The 19475-nt window shown below is 37.7% G+C and overlaps 2 protein-coding genes across 2 annotated transcripts; both read left to right on the top strand.

Annotated features, from left to right (window-relative positions):
- Positions 1-6660: 6660 nt before the first annotated feature.
- On the top strand, positions 6661-9696 carry LOC126605973 (glyoxylase I 4-like). Its single transcript, XM_050273431.1, has 5 exons — positions 6661-6823; positions 6931-7099; positions 8940-9023; positions 9106-9309; positions 9422-9696. Exons 1-5 carry the CDS (start codon positions 6758-6760, stop codon positions 9508-9510), a joined length of 612 nt encoding a protein of 203 aa, XP_050129388.1. The 5' UTR covers positions 6661-6757; the 3' UTR covers positions 9511-9696.
- Positions 9697-13408: 3712 nt separating this feature from the next.
- On the top strand, positions 13409-15143 carry LOC126606006 (uncharacterized). Its single transcript, XM_050273467.1, has 3 exons — positions 13409-14020; positions 14095-14815; positions 14930-15143. Exons 2-3 carry the CDS (start codon positions 14343-14345, stop codon positions 14955-14957), a joined length of 501 nt encoding a protein of 166 aa, XP_050129424.1. The 5' UTR covers positions 13409-14020; positions 14095-14342; the 3' UTR covers positions 14958-15143.
- The last annotated feature ends 4332 nt before the right edge of the window (positions 15144-19475 follow it).

The raw sequence follows: 19475 nt of genomic DNA, 5'->3' as shown, positions 1-19475 counted from the left end.
GATGAGCTATCGAGTAAATGTACTTAAGATTGGGTTTTAATTTTTTTTTTTTAGGGAAGTTTGATGTAACGTGAAAATTTAATTAACTAAGCCAAAAAAATTGACGTGAATTGTCGGCCCCAAATTTATTGAAGGCATTTGCTTACTCAAAAACACAAACTCATATAATTTAAATTTATGTATTTACTAAATTCATAAACATAGTCGCTGTTATTTTACTAAGAATTTTTTGAAAAATAGCAAAATGATGAATATTAATGTTATATCCGTAGGGATTTTGCACCGAACATCCTCTATTTTTAGTTAGGCGTTTATCATGGTGTCTGAATCTAAAAATTTGATGAGAAATAAAAAACTATCAACCTGTGCCTCATTTGGATACTCAAGAGACGATTTCATGTTCAGATTCGTTCAATAATGGAAAATACTAGGTTTGAGAGCTTAAAAAAAATGATGATGAGTGGGTTTAGTTATTAAATATGACATTTGGTGGTGGTTAAAAAAGTGTTTAACATAAATAAATTAAAATTTAAAGGGACAAACTAGTTATTTCGTATTAAAAGTTTAAAGGGATTAATTTCAAAAGATTGAGGGGTGGGAACCGAATTATCCTAAAATTAAAGGACAAAACCATCAACCATCATCTTTTTACAATGTACTATAAATGAGCGTTATTACGGTGCTGTTAAAACGTCATCTGCACGAATTAGTACTGACACAAAAGGATTTTCGATCCATTCTAATGAAACCCTACCTCACAATTTACTTTCACTTTTTACTTTTTATTTGCGATTGTTTTAGTCAACTTCTCTTTTATTTACAACCAACAATTTCGAACCATAAAAAACAACTACCAGTAAGTGAAACAGGGAGCTATCTTGTTTTTTATAAAGCGATATTCTAACTAAAATTGCTATTTACACATCTATTTTTATTTTTTTACATATCTTTATTATTTTTTTATCGTTGATCTTCAATTTATTCGATCCAACGATTGAAAATTGAGAATGCTGTGTAAGAAGTAGAAATAAGTATGTTTGCAAGTGGTCCAATATTCTAATTGATGCAATTGGTTGAGTGACTCCCCTGGTTTCTATCTCCATCGTCCTCCCAAGACCCATTGGCTCCTCTTACATCACCAATGGATAGGATGTTGTGTTTCTACCAACATGTTCCAGGTTTGAAATTTCTCCTCTCCTAATTTATTGTAATAGTTTTAAACTCTTTTCATCCCCTTAATGATAATAAATTTTAAAAAAATGGATGGGTGGATAGCACTACCCAATTCTAATTTATGAATGAAGGAGAATAAGATATGTACAAAGAGCAATGCTAGGGAGACTAATTATTTAAATTAAAATTTGTAATCCATATAACGTGAATGTTGATAATTGGATTATTATTAAGTATTGATTAATGTGCTTATTTACTATCAATGACACATCACATGATTTATAAATTTGGTCTAAAAAGTTCATTTACCTAGCATTACTCATTTACAAAAGAGGAAGTACATTTTTCTAGCCAACTTGGCTACACTCCGATATGTCTGAGAACTACTATATTAAAACTAAATTCAGTAATTTTTTTTTTGCCATTTAACTAATAAATGCATGTCACTGTTAAATTTAGCATAATATTTTTTTTTAATACTGACATGAAAAATGTTAAACTATAAAATAACATAAAATCATTGAAGATTTCCACTTTAAAAACATCTGCTTAGGATTTCCTTTACATGAAATTCATGTTCTTTTTTTTTTTTTTTGGAAACTGAAATTCATGTTCTTTGTTGTTAATGAAGTTCTTTCTCTCTAGGCTTTAGCTTTTAGTTTCTATAGACTTCGATTTATTTCCAAGATTAAAGTGGCTTATTTTTAAAGGAAAACTAATGAAAAGGGCTTGAAAACTTTGAGTTTTAATGATAAGGACAAAATAAAGGGTAAAGTGAATAGTACCAGGATTGACTTTTTAGTGTAAAAATGTGGTTTTTCGTTAAAGTGAACAGTACCGAGTGCTTTTCGTTAAAGTTCCCTATTTTTAATCACATTGACCCAAAAACTATTGGTCAACGTTGTTAATTTCAAAATTACATGTGATTGATAGTTACATAATTGTTTAAGTACAAGTCTGAAAGAAGAACAAAACGGTACATGTTTGAAGACTAGCATGCGGTACGTACGCCATGACTCACACACCTACATCATCGGCTGTTTGACATTTTACATGTCGACTTAAAACATTGCAATCGCAACCCAAATAAATTATAACCATAATTATTTACATGTATTTAGCGTGAATTATTTTGCAATCCAACACAGTTCACCAAAAATATAAAAATGAAATCAAATAACTCAAACGCCAGTTCGCTATATTAGTTTGACCGTCTCATTCCACTTGAGATTGAATTCGTAAGTTAAAGTAATTTATAATTCAAATTTGCAACATTTTCAATAGAGATAAAAAAAAATTAATAAAAAAGACTTAGAAATTTTAAGTTTTAATGAAAATGATAAAATAAAAGGTAAAATGAATAGTATTAGAATTAACTTTTTGGCATAAAAATATAATTTTTTATTAAAATAAAAAGTACCGTAAATTTTTCGTTAAAATTCTCTAAAAAAATAGTGACGACTAAAGCATGATCTCATTCGCTGGCCATCCCCCTTAGGTTTTTGAGTTTTGTATTGTTTTATTAGCAGCTTGACTTGCATGTCAGTTGTCAACAGATTTTATAGTCTTCTTCCCTTTGGAATTATTGACTTTTAATTTATTTGTGATATGATATCAGGCTTATAATTAATTAAAATACCCATATATATTAGTCTCTATTTTTTTATCAAGTGGTTGAAAAGCCAGCTCTTAGATTGTTATAATTATTTTTCAATGGCCAATGCAATTTTATTCATAATTAACCAAATTAGGCACGGACATAGGACCTTACCGTGTCACGATGAGTGAGATACGAACATAAAAATATTACAAAATTGTAGTAATGATCTCTCGATTAAAATTTAATTAGAGCAATAATTTCTTAACAAAAAATCTATAATTATTGGTCCCTTAATTAGGGGTGGGTTTGATTCCTTTCGGTTCGGTTTGATTTTTCCTCGGTTTTTTTCGGTTTAGTTTTTTTCAGTTTCGGTTTTTTCCGGTTCGATTCAGTTTTTTCCTTTAAAAAAAAAATAATATGGATATTGGTAAATTAGCCCAAAAGAGGACCTGCCAATTTAGCCCAAAAGACCCAACAAACGGTAAAGGCCCAAGCCATAAAATACAAAAAAAAAAAAAACTGGGCTTCTACTGAAGCACTCGCCGCCACCAACCAACCGATGCCTCACCGATTGCAACATTCAGCCATGAGCACCTGTCCGAACACAGCCAAACAGACGAGAACCAAGGGTTTTAATAAAGAGTAAATACCCAAAAACCAAAGATCTTTACCACATAGACAAATCCAAGAACAACATCAGCAAATTTTTGTTCAAAAATTCATCACTTAACCTCGAAAATAAACAATTGAGACTTGTTGGTTTATTCGGATACAAAATTATGAAATGAACTAATACTAATCTTCCATAAGAACAAGCAAAGTAAAAGTGAATGCATAAGCAAATTTCAGAAAAAACAAAGCAAAAACAGAACCAAACCTGCAATGCCGGCAAGGCTCACTTCACCGCACCATCCAGCGTGTGCCGCGTGTTGATGAGCGCGCCTCTCTCCTCCGACCTCTGTTCCCTGTGCATAAGGAAGACGAGGCCCATGTGGTTCGCAGGACCTTCAAGAGCCACGAGGGCAAGGTCGTCCAGGTCCACCGCCGCAAATGGGTCATCCACATCGAGCGAATCACCCGCGAGAAGGTCAATGGCTCCACGGTAGGAGAGAGAGAGAGAGAAAGACTGAGAAGACAGAACTAGGAGTAGATGAAATGGGAGAGTAAATGGGGCAGCTAGGGTTTTGTGTTTGGAAATCTTATAATGAATTAAAGATCCAGAATCAGTATAAATATTTTACTAGTACAATTTTAGCAACAGAAAGCCTGTTGTCAAGTTGGCTGAAACAAACACTCTCAACCAAGAGGTAAGGAGTTCGAAACACCTTGCCTCTAGGTTTTGAGTATTTATATATGATTTATATAATTAATATATATTAAATAATTATATAAATCGGTTCGGTTTGGTTCACTTAGTTTGGTTTGATTTTTTTCGGCTTTGGTTCGGTGTTCAGCTTGGTTTTTTTTTAGTTTTTTGAACCCATCCTTACGCTTAACTCCTCAAAACGTGCAATTATGATCATTTTCATCAACTCCGTCAAAATGAGTCATCTTAGAAGAATTATTGCTACAGTTGGGTTAAAGTTAATATACCATTGTTCCAATTGGGTTAAAGTTGAGGGACCAATTTCTCCAATTGGTTTAAATTTGAGGGATAATTTCTCCAATTTTTCTCATTTAGTCTCCTATATTTGCCCTTTAATTCAGTCTCATGTGCGTGGCACGTGACTCATTTTAATGGAAGTTTTAACGGAGTTGACGAAAAAGATTATAACTGCACGTTTTGATAAGTAAATAGATCAATGGTCATGAATTTTTAGTTGATAGATTATTACTCCAATTGAGTTAAAGTCTTTCACCATTGCTACAATTTTCTGAAAATATTATTTTCGTGACACATAAATCATCAATACTACAATCCATAACATGTTTAGTTTAAGAGTGAGGTACTACATTATTACAAGTTATTATAAAGGGAACTTTAACGAAAAGCTCATGGTACTGTTCATTTTAACAAAAAATCACATTTTTACACTAAAAAGTCAATCTTGGTACCATTCACTTTACCATTTATTTTGTCTTTATCATTAAAACTCAAAGTTTTTAAGCCATTTTCTTTAGTTTTCCTTATTATAAGGGGTGTGATATCCACACACCCCATCTTACTTCTCACACATCTTTTTAATTTTCGACCGTCGGATCGGATGAATTGAAGAAGATCAACGGACATAAATTATCAAGGGGTGTGTGGATAGCACACCCCTATTATAAACCCAAGAAGTTTACCTAAGCCTTAAGAAGAATATGTGTTTTTACTGAAACTCGGTGATATTACTTGTCTTTAAGCACTTAGTACAATTGGTGTACCTTTCTTTTTTATTTATTTATTATTTTTAAAACATGTGTTCACATTATACAAGTGTTTTGCAAGTGATCATATATGTTTTTGAGTACATTGATATTTTTGCACTAAGAAGAGGGGAAGTTTGGCAAATATGCTCAATGGGCAGCCTAATTTGGTATCGAATTCGTCATTCACGAAATTCGAACCTAAGACCTCTCACTTTCAAGTGAAGAGGAATACTATCAGATCGTAGTACTGAGTGACATATATATGTTACTATATCAATCATAACAACTGACAAGAAGTGAAGAAAATGACATGTAAAAATTATTCTCTTTATTAGAACCAAGCCTAGAAATTAAAAGCCATCATGTGGGAAAATCAATTCTTTATGGGGGGCAAATGTGAAATTTAACCTCTCACAGTTTCTCTCTAGAAACCTAGATTTAAACCTTTTATTCGGCTTCAACTTTCAGCCGCCGACCCTTACTCTTGCTTGGGGTAGGTAGCAACCCGCAACTTCCTAATTTTTTCAGTCTCATTCTTCCCTCTTATTCCCCTTCTTCTCCCCTTCCCTCATTTGCCTTTTTCTTCTTTTCCTCCCCCATCACTTCCTCTGCTCCACCCATTCCCTGCATCCATCTCTTATTCTCCTCTTTCCAGTCTCTTTCTTTTGTTTTATTCTTGATTCTTTCTGAGTTTATCTCAGTTTTTCCTGAGCTGGATCTCAACTATCCCATGAGCTTGTTTTAGATCTAGGCTTCTTGCCACTTATCCGGCATCTTTTGCCTACTTTTACTGTTTTCTGTCTTTTAACTTTCTGTCATCCTTCCTCCTTAGTTATGATCACACCCCACCATGTACTCGGATAGGCGGGCTACAATTAGGAATGGGATACCAAATCCACTTCCCTCCTTCACTCCCTACCCTCCCTAAACGGCATACATATGCCATAACCCTATTGAGGCCAAGTGTTGGGTATTTTACATACCCCCTTAGCCTCATCCTCTACCCATATAATACTTTGTTTGTATACATTTGCAAGGGCTCGTGAAGGAGAATTGGATTTGGTGTCTACTTTCTTGGTTCGGAGTTTGGCCTACTCCGAGGACGTGACGACAACAACGACATGGTATTTGTTGATGGAGATTCGGGTTTTTTTATTGTCTGTTTTCTGCTGCCTTCGTGTCTAAGCTTATGTGGGCCTCGTGTTGTACTACATAGTATTACGGTCTAATGATACTTATCTTCACTTGTAAATTAGAGGTTTGAGGTTTGATTTTAAACCATATTATTGCTAGCCTATTGTGAGGCTAAGCTCACCCATCTTTTTTAACGTACATAATATCATTTGTTAAAAAAAAAAGAGGGAACTGTTATTAGCACTCTAAAAATCTCATTTTACATTTCTCACAAATGTATTTTTCTAATTATAGAAAATTTGGAGTACCAAATGAGATTTTTGAAATGATAATAACAATTCCCAAAATAATAACCCCAAAACATAAAGTAATGGCTCGTGATTTTTCTAATATTTTCTAATTTATTTATTTTATTAGTATATCTGCAAAAACATTGCGAGGTAGGAACTGTAGGGAGGGCCTGGCCACAAAGAACACAAGAAACAGACAAAAACCCAGATGAGCAGCTGCTCTTCCATGGCTTCCCTTCTCATCCCACCTCCCACCCTTCCCCTCCAACTCAAGGTAAATTTTATTATATCACGCATTTTTCATTCTTCTTTTATTTATTTATGATTACGATTTAATTTTACTTTATTTAATTTGGGTTTTGTTTATTTGATCGATTGCAGGAAGATGGGATTAGAGTCAGCACTCTACTTACGAACCCATCATCTAAAATTGACCGGACCGGTCTGAGAAGTTGCAGGCGTCACGGACGGTGTTCTGTGGCGAAAGCTAAGGCGACCGTTGAAGAAGATGTACTGGAGAAGCAATCAGTCGGTGCTCAGGACAAAAATGGTAACTCTTCTTATTCTTTGGTCACTTTTATTTGATTGCCAAAAATTGTCTTCTAAGTTGGGTCGTGGAAATTTGGGAATTTGGTGTGACTGAGACTTGTAAAATGATAAAATCCATGGCAATAAAGATAAATTTTTTGTGATTGTTTGTTGTTTTAAGAAAAGATACGAAGTATTTGGTCTTAACGAAAACTTGACGCAAAATCGAGCGTAGTTACGCTCTAAGGTTCATACAGCCTAGCTTAGTAAGATAAAACTTTGTTGTTGTTGTTTATTGTTTTAAGAACTTCAATTTCGTGTTGCATCCCCAACCTCATACTACTTAGTACTACAGTCTAGTGATATTCCTCCTTTCTTTGTAAGTGAGCGGTCTTAAGTTTGTTGGCGGGTTTGAACTACATTATTACTAGCCTATTGTAAGGCTAAACCCACCCCTCCCTACGTAGAGAATATTGTTTGTTAAAAAAAAAACCTTTAATTTCACGTTTGAGTTTCGGATGAACCATTTTAAGTTATTTTTTGTATGATCGTACAATGTTTTGAACAAGATTCTAAAAAACGCTAGGCGCTAGTCGGACGGTGGGTTAGCGCCTAGCGCCTAGGCGGATTTAGGTAATTTTTTTATATATTATATGAATTAATTAAATTTACTATATCAGATGTAAATAATTATTGAATAATATGTTATTTCTTATAGAAGAACATACATATGTGAATGTTTTATGTACATATCTAATATGTTTGCCTAGGAAAAAAAAACAAAATATTATCTAAATGATTTATAATTTATAATTTATATAACATTTATATACATATAATATACATCCCAAACTTTTAAAACTAAAAGAAAAAACCCATGGGTGGTTTCATATTTAAAACCATCTGATGAGTGGGTGGTTTCATAATTAAAACCATCGGACTCTTTCACATCACCCAAGAACCCATCACCAGCTTTTGAATTTCGTTTCTTCTTCTTTACCCTTTCATAACCTAATCTTTTAGTCTCTCTCTCTCTATCTCTCTCTCTCTTGGCACTCTCTTCCCTTATGCCTCATCTTCGTTCTTCTTCTTCGGCCTTTCACTTTCAGAACCTCAAAATTGGATCTCAAATCCAATTTGCGCCACCACAGATTGAAATGTTTAATACTCTCTCTCTCTCTCTCTTCCCTCATCTTCACAGAGACACAGAAATTCCCTGAAGCTCTGCTGCTATGTACGAGATCGGAAGTTGTAGATCCGGTTGTGAAAATTGCAGCGAGATTCAAACCGTCTAGAAGGCCGCCTAGCGCCACCTAGTGAGCGCCTAGGCGGCCGCCTAAGTCCTCCCCGCCTAATTGAATGTTTTGGTCTAAATCGAGTTGGAGCTCCGCCGCCCAGCGCCTAGGCGTTGCCTAGGCCGATTTTTAGAACACTGGTTTTGAATAAAACATCCTATTTAAACAAAAAGTGAACTTTAATTGCATGATGTGATATCGTTTCACACACTCTAATTTGCGTGCTTAACTCAATCTTTGGGACATGTTTGTTTTGAACACTGGTTGCCTCATTACATGAAAGGACCAACCTTTCTTATGTATCTACAAATCACAGTTTAACACATATGTTACAAAATATTCTAAAAGTTAGTTTGAAGCAGTGTGCTCCCTCTCCACTCTTTATTGTAGACTATGGCTCGAATCACAGAAAGACAAGTTTTTGTATGCGTGTCAAGTTTCAACTGTGATTTGTCTATAAGGAGAAACGCATGTCGCTCATGTTACCCTAAATTAGATTTTCCTTGGTAGTGCTGCATATGCATTCTCTGATGCGTCTTACTTGTTCATCTTTTGATTCTCATGCAGATTTTGGAGTTGTTAGTGTCCACCATGTCGGATTGCTGTGTGAAGACCTTGAAAGATCTCTCAGCTTTTACCAGAACATTTTGGGTAAAATTTTCAAAATTCTCATCTTTTACTTGCATATTAAAAGTACATGATTTGACATCATTGATGGATAAAAAAAAAATAGGGCTTGAAATAAATGAGGCAAGGCCACATGATAAGCTCCCCTACAGAGGTGCTTGGTTATGGGTTGGTTCAGAGATGATTCATCTCATGGAACTTCCAAATCCCGACCCTTTGACCGGAAGACCAACGCATGGAGGCCGCGACCGCCATACTTGTATTGCAATCCGGGATGTGTCTAAGCTGAAAGCAATCCTCGATGATGCTGGTAAGCTTTAGCTTTCCTCATCTGCAGTTCATATCATTTTCAATAACATGTCGGACGGATGTTGATCTATGGAAGGAATGTGGGCGACTTATACTGCTATCTGCTTCTGCAGGTATCCCCTACACGCTGAGCAAGTCCGGGAGGCCGGCGATTTTCACTCGAGACCCGGATGCAAATGCTCTGGAGTTTACTCAAGTTTAATAGCTGAGAATTGCAGCATCCATATCGTAACCAGCTTTATATGTTGATCCCAGCTAATAGAGATTATAGAGTGTGTACAGATTGTTTATACATTTGAAAGCTGATTGTTATATGGACTGTTGGCGTAAAAAGCTACACTATCAGATTATGATCATATAATAAAGTACTTAATTTGCAATGTTTGAATGGTTGGAGTAACTTGGTAAGTAGTCACAGCTTTTCTTTCTTCAAAGAGATGTATGAAGTTGCTGGTCGTCGGGGTCTTGGAATGGACGGTAGAGGAGTCCATGCCGCCATCTTCCAAGATCGAATTCTAGGTGGTTGTCACCCACAGGGAGTGGCGGCTAGAAAAAAGAAATTGCCTAGGTCGAGGGGTAATTCGAGATCGAATTCTAGGTGGTTGTCACCTAGCTCGTTTGGTTGTGCTTTTGAAAGAGTCAAAATCGTTTCCTAATGAGTAAAAGCGCTTTAGTTTTAAAAAATGATCGTTTGGCAAATACTTTAAAAGTACTTTTAGTTAAAAGTAGAAGCACTAATAAACATTTTCTAAGAAGCATTTCCTAGGTGCTTCCTCCTAAAAGTGCTACGCATAGAAAACAAGGGAAGCGCTTTGCTTCCTTTAATGATTTTTATTTAAATTTCCGAATTATCCCTATTTTTTAATTTGCAAAGTCTAAAATGTCATTACACTTGGAAAAAAACATCAAAATTGCCATCACCAATTTTTTCTAGGTTTGCACGTTAAAAACCTAGAAGTCTTTTTATTTTCATAATATTTTGGTGGCTAGAGAAGTGATCTTGGTCTCCATCTTTTCCTCTCCATCTTCCCCAAATCTCTCTACATCTCCATCGCCTGAAATTCTTGTGGAGGTATGTTTGCTATTTCTTATCTTAAAATTTGTATGTAGTGTGTGAATTTGATTGTTGGTATGTATTTTTATCAAAATTGTTGTGATTTTTGAACTACACAAAAATAATTTTAGGGTATAGTGATTGTTCATTGACATTCCAATGCTATTTTCTGCATTTTTTTATACATTCTTCAGAGTCACTCTAGGTACGGGCGGGTGATCTAGTTTGTTGCTAGGTATCATTGTGAACATATATTTACAACTTAGTTTGCTTCGAAAATTAATTTGTAAATACTACATGAAAATTAATTTGTAAATACTACATGCATTTGAGCAAGTTAAATATTTCTAATCAGGTTATTGTTAGAGCGAAATTTCCTACGGGAAGAAATACCTCTACAAATTTGTTGTCCGCAATCCTCACGTTCGCCGAATCCTTCGTTAGAGGTGTCCTCGAATAGTCTTCCTCCATAGCTTGCCTGTGTGGGGTTGCAAGAGATACTCCTACGGTCAAGTTAGGCAATTGATTTTCTATTCTCTGGTTTCTCTCGAGTTCTCCTTACGTCCCTTGTTCTTTGGCTCCTCTCCCTATTTATAGGATTACATGATTGAGGATCAAGTACCACGACCTGTCCTCCTTTCCCACTTCCTTCGTGGTCCTCCGTCATATGACTGTGTGCTTTGGGAACAAGTACCATGACCTGTCTTCCTCTCCCACTTCTCCTCCGTAGTGGGAGCAGTTATCTAGGCACGTTCCTCTTGCGTCTGTAGGGGTAGTTATCTAGACACATTTCCCTTGCGTCTGTAGGGGTAGTTATCTAGACACGTTTCCCTTGCGTCTGTATTTTTCTTGTGGGCTTTCCTCACAGTTTATCTTGCACAACACCTTCTCCTTAGACGATTGGTATTGGCCCATGAGTCGAAACCGAATTTTATCCTCCCACAATGCCCCCCTTTTCCTTTTTTTTTACGTTTGTAAAATAGGGGAAAACTAATTTTTTCGATCATGAGGCCTTGAAACTATATTCTTTAAGCCAAGCTAAAATCATTTCTTGCTAAGGCCAAATTTGTAGAAGTTATTTTTTCCAAAGGCCAAATTTACTGACGCCTAAACCATAATTTACGACCACTGCATAACTTGTTAAGGCCGACAGACATCTTTGCATGCTTTATGAACGCCAACCGACATCTTACTACGGTTTACGAAAGTGGACTAATATGATTTACGAACGAGGGTTGACACCTTGTTGCGAAAGTGGACTAATATATGATTTAAGAAAGTGGACCGACACTTTTGTGTGACTTACGAATGAGGGTTTATGAAAGTGGACTGAACACATTCGTATGATTTACGAACGTGGATTTACGAAAGTGGACCACTTTCGTGTGACTTATGAATGAGGATTTACGAAAGTGGACTAACATATGATTTAAGAAAATGGACTGACACTTTTGTATGACTTACAAACGAGGATTTATGGACTGACACGATCTACAAAAGTTGAAAGTTGACATCTTTGTATGATTTATGAACGAGGATTTACGAAAGTGGACTGACACTTTTGTATGGCTCACGAACGAGGATTTACGAAAATTGACTGACATCATATATTTATGTATATTTATTATATAAATATCTAGGAGGAGGATTGTCTGCCCTCCAAGTTTCGGTGCCCTTCCATGCCCTCCTGTTTTGTGTGGTCACGGTTAGGCCACATTAATATTTTATATTATTTTTTATAGAGATAATAAGACAAAAATGAATAATAATATAAAATATTAACGTGATTTAACCGTGACCACACAATCAGGAGGGCATGGGAGGGCACGGGAACTTGGAGGGTAGACAATCCTCCTCCAAATATCTATCCCATCTTGTCAGCACACCTAGTTTGTTTCCTTCTCACACGTATGATCCATAATGCTGTTTCCTCCTCACACATAGCTGCACACCTAGCCTGCATGTCTGCATCTACACACACACACATATATATATACACACGTGTGGCTCCAAAGCTTGGTTGTTCACCTGCACATAGTGTGCTTTATCTGCACGCCTAGTTTGCACATATATATCTACACACGCGCGCGCGTGCGCATATATATATGTGTGTGTGTATGTATATGTGTGTATGTATATGTGTACACACATATCTGGACGCCTAGTTTGTACGTATATATATGTGTGTATGTATATGTGTACACACATATCTGGACGCCTAGTTTGTACATATATATATGTATATGTATACGTATATGTATATGTATATGTGCGCTCGTGCATATATATATATATGTGTATATGTATATGTATACACACATATCTGGACGCCTAGTTTGCACCCATATATATGTATATGTATATGTATATGTATATATGTGTGGCTCCAAAGCCTGGCTGTTCACCTGCACATAGTGTGTTTTATCTGCACGCCTAGTTTGCACATATAGGCTCACCGACCGACATTTACACACACATCCCGCATGTGCATATCTTTGCTCAACAACATGCGTATCTCTGTACACACTTTTTCGTACCTTTATATATATATATATATATCTCCCTCTCTCTCTTTCTCTCTCTCTCTCTCTATACACACACATATATACATATTGGTGTGTAATTACTTGGGCTCAACATATTTCATATCTCTAACTTTGGAACATGTGCTTCGGAACAAGCTTTTTTCTTTCGCTCTCGTTGTCAAATCTACGTCTTCCGTCACCTAGATGGTGACTACACATTGAAATATATATGAAAAAATGACACCTTACTTTCACGTCCTATCCCATCCATCAGGTTGTCTATAGCTTTTGTCCTCTAAATTGGAGTTTCATCTATCCTATAGGGTTGGAAATTTACATCCAAACTTCATATGCCCTCATTTCTCTTCTTATAAATTGAATTTCTCCAATCCTGGCTTTTCTTCACTTCCTTTGCTCAGTTATCCACCAAGTTTATGATTTCTCGTTTCAGATTGGCCTATTGGCTTACAGGTAATTTTTCCATTTCAAACTCCTCCTGTGGGAATCTTTCAAACATTCCACTTATGTTTATAGGTACAAATTCCTCTTCTTGTCTTCTCGAATCAATTTCGGCCGGCAAGTCTCCCATCCCATTCCTCATGTTAGGACGTACACATTGGTCTAAATATGGAGTATCACCACACTTTGAAATCGTCAAGGTTCGTGACCAATGCCACGTTCCAGATGACATGCACATCAGCCCACTTCCCACCGGAGCCGACATGTACTCGGGCTCCGGTATCCCAATTTAATCTATCGTTTGTCTCTAGACCATTTGGGGACCATTAGTTTTCCACTCCACCCCATGATTCATCTCATCTTATTCTTCACAAATACTCACCCTATGCAACTGAACCCGAACTCTTACTTGGTTATGTCGACCTTCCTGGCATTGGGTCTGAAGCTAGGCGTATCCTTAGGTTTGAAAGACTTCCTCTATCTTTTCGACTTAACCACCATTAAGGGCGAAACTAGTTTCTTTAATTTTAAATTTAGGTATCGCAAGAAATTCTTGTCATTGGATCCCTCGAAAGCCAGAGATTGGAAGAACCACCCTCTTCTGATTTTAGGGAACTGGAAGGCTCCTGAGCTGTCTCAACTATTTATCTATTCTACTTTTGGTCATAAACCTGGTATATAAATTTACTTTTGCTATCAGTTTTTCGACAGATATGTAAACATAACTTACCATGAGTTTCTTTTGCAGCTTTATCGGATGGTCCCAAACAAATAATCTCCAAAGGTCAAAAGTGTTGGCTAAAGAAGTTTATGACGAAGAAAATATGGAGCTCTAGAGAAGTTGCTAGCACTCTTACTCAAATCACTTCTTTCCACAACTCTTTCATTTAGTTCCCGTATTGCTTAGTTGATCGGTCGTTGCCCCCAGATCCCTTGCTTAAATCTATCTTCGTTCTTGATATTGAGCTTCAATTTAACATAGACTCTCCCATACTTATGACCGACTCCCAAACAGAGGGCTCAGAAGAAGGAGACAAAGGAGAAGAAGATGAGGAGACATGGCAAACAGACACAGATTCTGACTCGAATTATTCTCCCATAATGGCTTCACCACCTTCTGACATTCCACTACCCCCCTGCATTGCATCGCCTCATCGTGATCTTCCAGTGCCCAGAATTGCAGGCAGGTCAGATAAACGTCCTCTGGCGGATAGGCCCAAAAAGCCTAGGCGTGGTTCACCGACTATCTTTGGTACAACCCTTAGACCCATGCAATGGCAATCGGTTCCTCCCACATTCGGCTCTGCTAGTGGTGATGGTTCCAACAATTCATCTCAAGCTTGGAGGCTTGAATTCACAAAAAGAGATGGGAGTTTCGTCACCCTTGGCGATGATCTATTGGGTAATGCAAACGCCACTACTGCTGTGGCGAGAGGCTTACTCATCTTAATGATGCCAGTCGCTTTGAGGTAATGCTCGATGACGATGTCGACTCCTATGAATCTCATTGTCTTATGAAGGTATTCTCTCATTCTCTCACGTTTCATCATTTTTGTGACCTTTAACCCTACCGTTGTTTTCAGATGGCTCTACTTCAAAGGGAAAAATTAGATAGACTGGCTGCTAGGTTGGAATCCTTTAGCCTTAAACAGTAGTAGGTCAGAAAGTGTCAGGCTAGACTTTACGAATATGAGGAAGAGATCACAGGTTTGAAGGGAGCTCGCGATGTTGTGACGTCTGAAGTACGCTGCACGAAGAAAGAGTTGGTTGAGGTCAAGCAAGCGAGGGCCACTAAGCGTGAGATGAACATGCAACAAATACGCAAAGAGATGGCCTCTAGCTTCATATTTAGTTGGGTACAAAGCCAGCAATGTCCGAAACATCGATTTGTAGCTGATCTTGACGTGTATGAGTGGTACGAGGCGATGGATCCTAAGGATTGGAGACCCTCAAACCAACCTGCTTCTTCTGATCCTATCCTAAGCAGCGGGTTTAGGCTTTGGAGGCTTTCAATTTGGCTATCGTTTTGGCGCTCAGTAACTCATGCAATCGCGTGATCTATTCTTATGGGCTAAAACCCTATTTGTGTTTGTGATCCATTCTCATGGGCTAAAACCCCATTTGTGTTTGTATTTACCGTATTTTACTTATTATATCTGTTTGTATTTTTGCGTAATTGTCGTTCGCAAGTTGGGCATTCGCCCTTCCATTGCCCCAACCCTTCATAGCCGTTTCTTTTGATTTTCAATTTTAACTGAATGTGATCAATATCATTTATCCTTAAATTTGAGTTTTCAAACGAGAGATTAACTTATCACAATAAGATACGATCATCTTAGATTTTGAATTCTTATTTCTAGCAACCTCGAATTGTCTATATATAAAGCGGTGTTTGAGAGCCAGTAGGTAGTATCTGGATCACATGGTTAACAATTGAAGAGTGAAGCTCAACTACCGGCTCTATGCTGATGTCCCAAAAAAAGAAAGCTCCTGGAAGGGTTCTAGGAATGTTATCGAGCTATGTTATAATTCATCTTCTCGTTCGCCAATGAGGGTTTCTCACTCTTCTGAAGTCCTTAACACTTTTTGTGAATCCACGTACCGGTCTCGAACAAGGTCGGGTGGAAAATAGGCTTTAGACTTCGTTGTCGGTGGAAGGATTTCTCCAAGGCTGAAATATACCACTCGAGCTCATAATTCTGTTATTGATAGAATGGTCTCTTCGGGAAGGAGTTACGCGACTTGGGCTTTTGACTCTATCGCTCATTCTCCTGACCCTTATGCAAGAGATGAAGCGGGCCCTTCTCGCGCACATTCCCGTCGCCACCTATGCTATCCCTAGTGCTTCAACTATTCCTTGCTATTGGACGAGCGTGAAACTCTGAAGGGATACTTGCAACACGTTGAACACCAAGTGGATTGTCTCAGGGGGGATTTGATGGTTGCTGATCGTGCCGTGTCTGTTGCTCACTCACATGGCATACATGATGGTTTTAAATAGGGCATTCACTATTTTTGCTCCAAGAAGAAAGAGGCATTTCCCTCCGTAAACTGGGATAGTCTCTCCACCTCGTTAGACTAGATGTCATTTTGCTTGTAATAAGTTGGGCCCTTAGGTCCAACCACTACTAGGATATCTAGTAGTGATGTTGTCTTTGTTTTCACCTTCTATTAGTAGGTTTACTTCTTTTTTCATTCTTATCTTTTATCGCACTATGTATCCAACATCCAAGAGGTTTTCCTCTTTTAAATAAATGATATTCCCTTTTACGGCAGGAAAACAATGTCCCATTGCTTGAGCTTTTACTTTTGCACATGTAATGCCTCATTCACGACGTGTTCGAGGAGGAAAATCGGATTTATTAAATTCGCCCTTTCGTTATCGATCTCAAAACCGTTCAACCTTGAATTCTACTCTTAATCAGTTTTTTACCTATTTGATCTTGGATTTTCGATCTTGGTCGACCTTTGCTCATTCGATCTTTGTTTTCTTTTCCCGCTCGATCTTAGATTTCGATCTTGATTGGGTCTTTGCCCATGGGCTTTCCTTTCCTACTCGATCTTAGATTTTTGATCTTGATTGGGCATTTGCCCATTCAATCTTGGGCTTTCTTTTCCCACTCGATCTTAAATTCTCGATCTTGACTGTGTCTCCGCCCATCCGCTCTTAGGTTTTCTTTTCCTACTCGATCTTAGATTCTCGATCTTGATTGGGACTCCTCTTATCCAATCTTGGGTTTTCTTTTCCCACTCGATCTTATGTTTTTTATCTTGATTCAATCCCAATCCATGGTTTATGCTCTTCAGCTTTAGACTTTAGTCGAAGATTCGAATGAAATGCAACTTTATTTATCATACAATAAGGAGATGTTAAGAGACATCTAGGGATACACTATTTAACATGCAAGGAAGACAAGAAGGGATTTATCCTTCAACATTGCTGGAAACAGAAATTTAAATACAGAAAACATAAACACAAAAAGCTAAATGTGGTACTTTCTCAAATGAATTGCATTCCATGGGCGTGACACATACTGACCTGTTTCAACATGCCTGAGTTTATAAGTTCCCTTTCCGAAGGTTTCGGTCACCTCATATGGTCATTCCCATATGCGTCTAAGCTCCATTGCATTTAAATCTTTTGTGTTTTCCATGACCTTTCTCAATACCCATTCACTTACCTTGAACTTTTTTTACTTGACCCATTTGTTGAAGTAAGTGGCAACTTGGTTCTGGTAGTTCGCAAGTCGTAGTGCGGCGATTTCCCTTTGTTCCTCGACTAAGTTAAGGTTATGGGCTAGTTGTTGATCGTTCTGGCCATTTTCCACAACTGATGTTCTAATCGTAGGTAGACCGACTTCTGTGGGGATAACTGCTTCAGTGTTATATTCGAGAGAGAATGGGATTTCTCTTATTGGTTTCCATTTTGTGGTACGATATGCCCACAATACATTGGGGAGTTCCTCATGCCACTTTCCTTTGCGATGTTCCAACTTTTTCTTTAAGCAATAAGAAATCGTTCGATTTGTCTTCTCCACTTGGCCATTACCATGGGGATAACTTCTAGAAGAGAATTGTAATATGATTCATTTCTCTGTGCAATAACTTCTAAATCTTTGATTGTCGAACTGTGTCCCATTATCCATCACAATCGCCTTTGGTATGCCAAACTAGCATATAATGTTTCGCCATACGAATCTTACAACGTCATCTTGTGTAATAGAAATGTACGCTTCTGCTTCCACCCACTTAGTGAAGTAGTCTGTGGCGAAAAAGACGAACTTGTTATTCCCGGACGCCCTTAGCAACAGGCCTACGATGTCCATTCCTCATTTAATGAATGGCCAGGGTCCTACGATTGGATTGAATTCTTCGGCAGGTTGTCTAACAACTGGTGCATATTTCTGGCATTTGTCGCACTTTCTTACATACTGCTCTGCGTCTCAAGCCATGTACGGCCAGAAGTAGCCTTGGGTTAATGCTCGATGCACTAAACTTCTTCCTCCAAAGTGATTCCCACACATTCCTTTATGTAATTCTCTTAAGACCCATTCAGATTGCCTTGGATTTAAGCACCTGAGGCATGGTCCTGAGAATGACCTCCTATAGAGCGTGTCATTAAGGATTGCATATCTTATTGTTTTTATTCGGAGTTTTCTCGCTTCCACATGATTTTCTGGCTGGATCCCTTTTGTCAAGTAGTTTATGATTGGTGTCATCTAACAGTCATCATCTTCAGCTTGAGCCTGCTCTAGCAACGAGTTATCAAGTCTCGCCCCTTGCCCATCTACCTGCATCACATTTGATCTCACTACCCCGATACTCGGGGAGTACAAACATTCTACTTTGGTTACCCGTAGGTTCTCTTGTACGGTAAACGCCGCACACGCTAGTTGATCCATTTTTTTGTTCATTTTTCTAGGTATTTGCTTCAGCTCGAAATACTTGAATCCATTCGCCAGCCTTTTAACCAGCTACTGATATGCTTCTATCCTCGCATTTTTAGTTGTATACTCTTTAGTGGCTTGGCTGACGATAAGTTATGAATCATTATGCACGGTGATACGATTTATCTTCAATTGTTTCGCAAGTTTGAGGCTTAGTATCAGAGCTTCGTATTCCGCCACATTGTTGATGCAGGAAAATCCAGCCGAACCGAACGCTCTGAGTCTACACCTTCAGAAGAAATTAAAATGATCCCTGCCCCAGCTCCTACTTGATTGGATGACCCATCCACATACAGCTCCCACTTGGTCTCATTAAGGTCGACTTCCGTAATTTCCTCGCATTCACCCTGCAAACTTTCACGAGGATAACACTCTACAAGAAAGTCAACAATTACCTGTTCTTTAGTTGTGCTTCGAGGCCGATACTTTATGTCAAATGAACTAAGGTCGATGGCCCACTTCGTAATTCTTCCCGATAAGTCCAGTTTAGATAAGATAACCCTGATTGGTAGATTAGTTAACACCACAATGGTGTCTGCCTCGAAGTACTGACATATCTTCTTCTTTGCGGTTATTAAGGCCATCATCACCTTCTCAATGGGTGAATACCTCTTCTATGCATAAATTAAACTTTTGCTCAAGTAAAATATGGGTTGTTGAACTGAGCCTTCTTCTCTGAATA

The sequence above is a fragment of the Malus sylvestris genome, chromosome 15 (genome assembly GCF_916048215.2).
Source record: "Malus sylvestris chromosome 15, drMalSylv7.2, whole genome shotgun sequence".
In the NCBI taxonomy this organism is placed as follows: domain Eukaryota; kingdom Viridiplantae; phylum Streptophyta; class Magnoliopsida; order Rosales; family Rosaceae; genus Malus; species Malus sylvestris.
The sequence above is the reverse complement of the archived record's forward strand: the minus strand, read 5'-3'. Positions and strand labels throughout refer to the sequence as shown.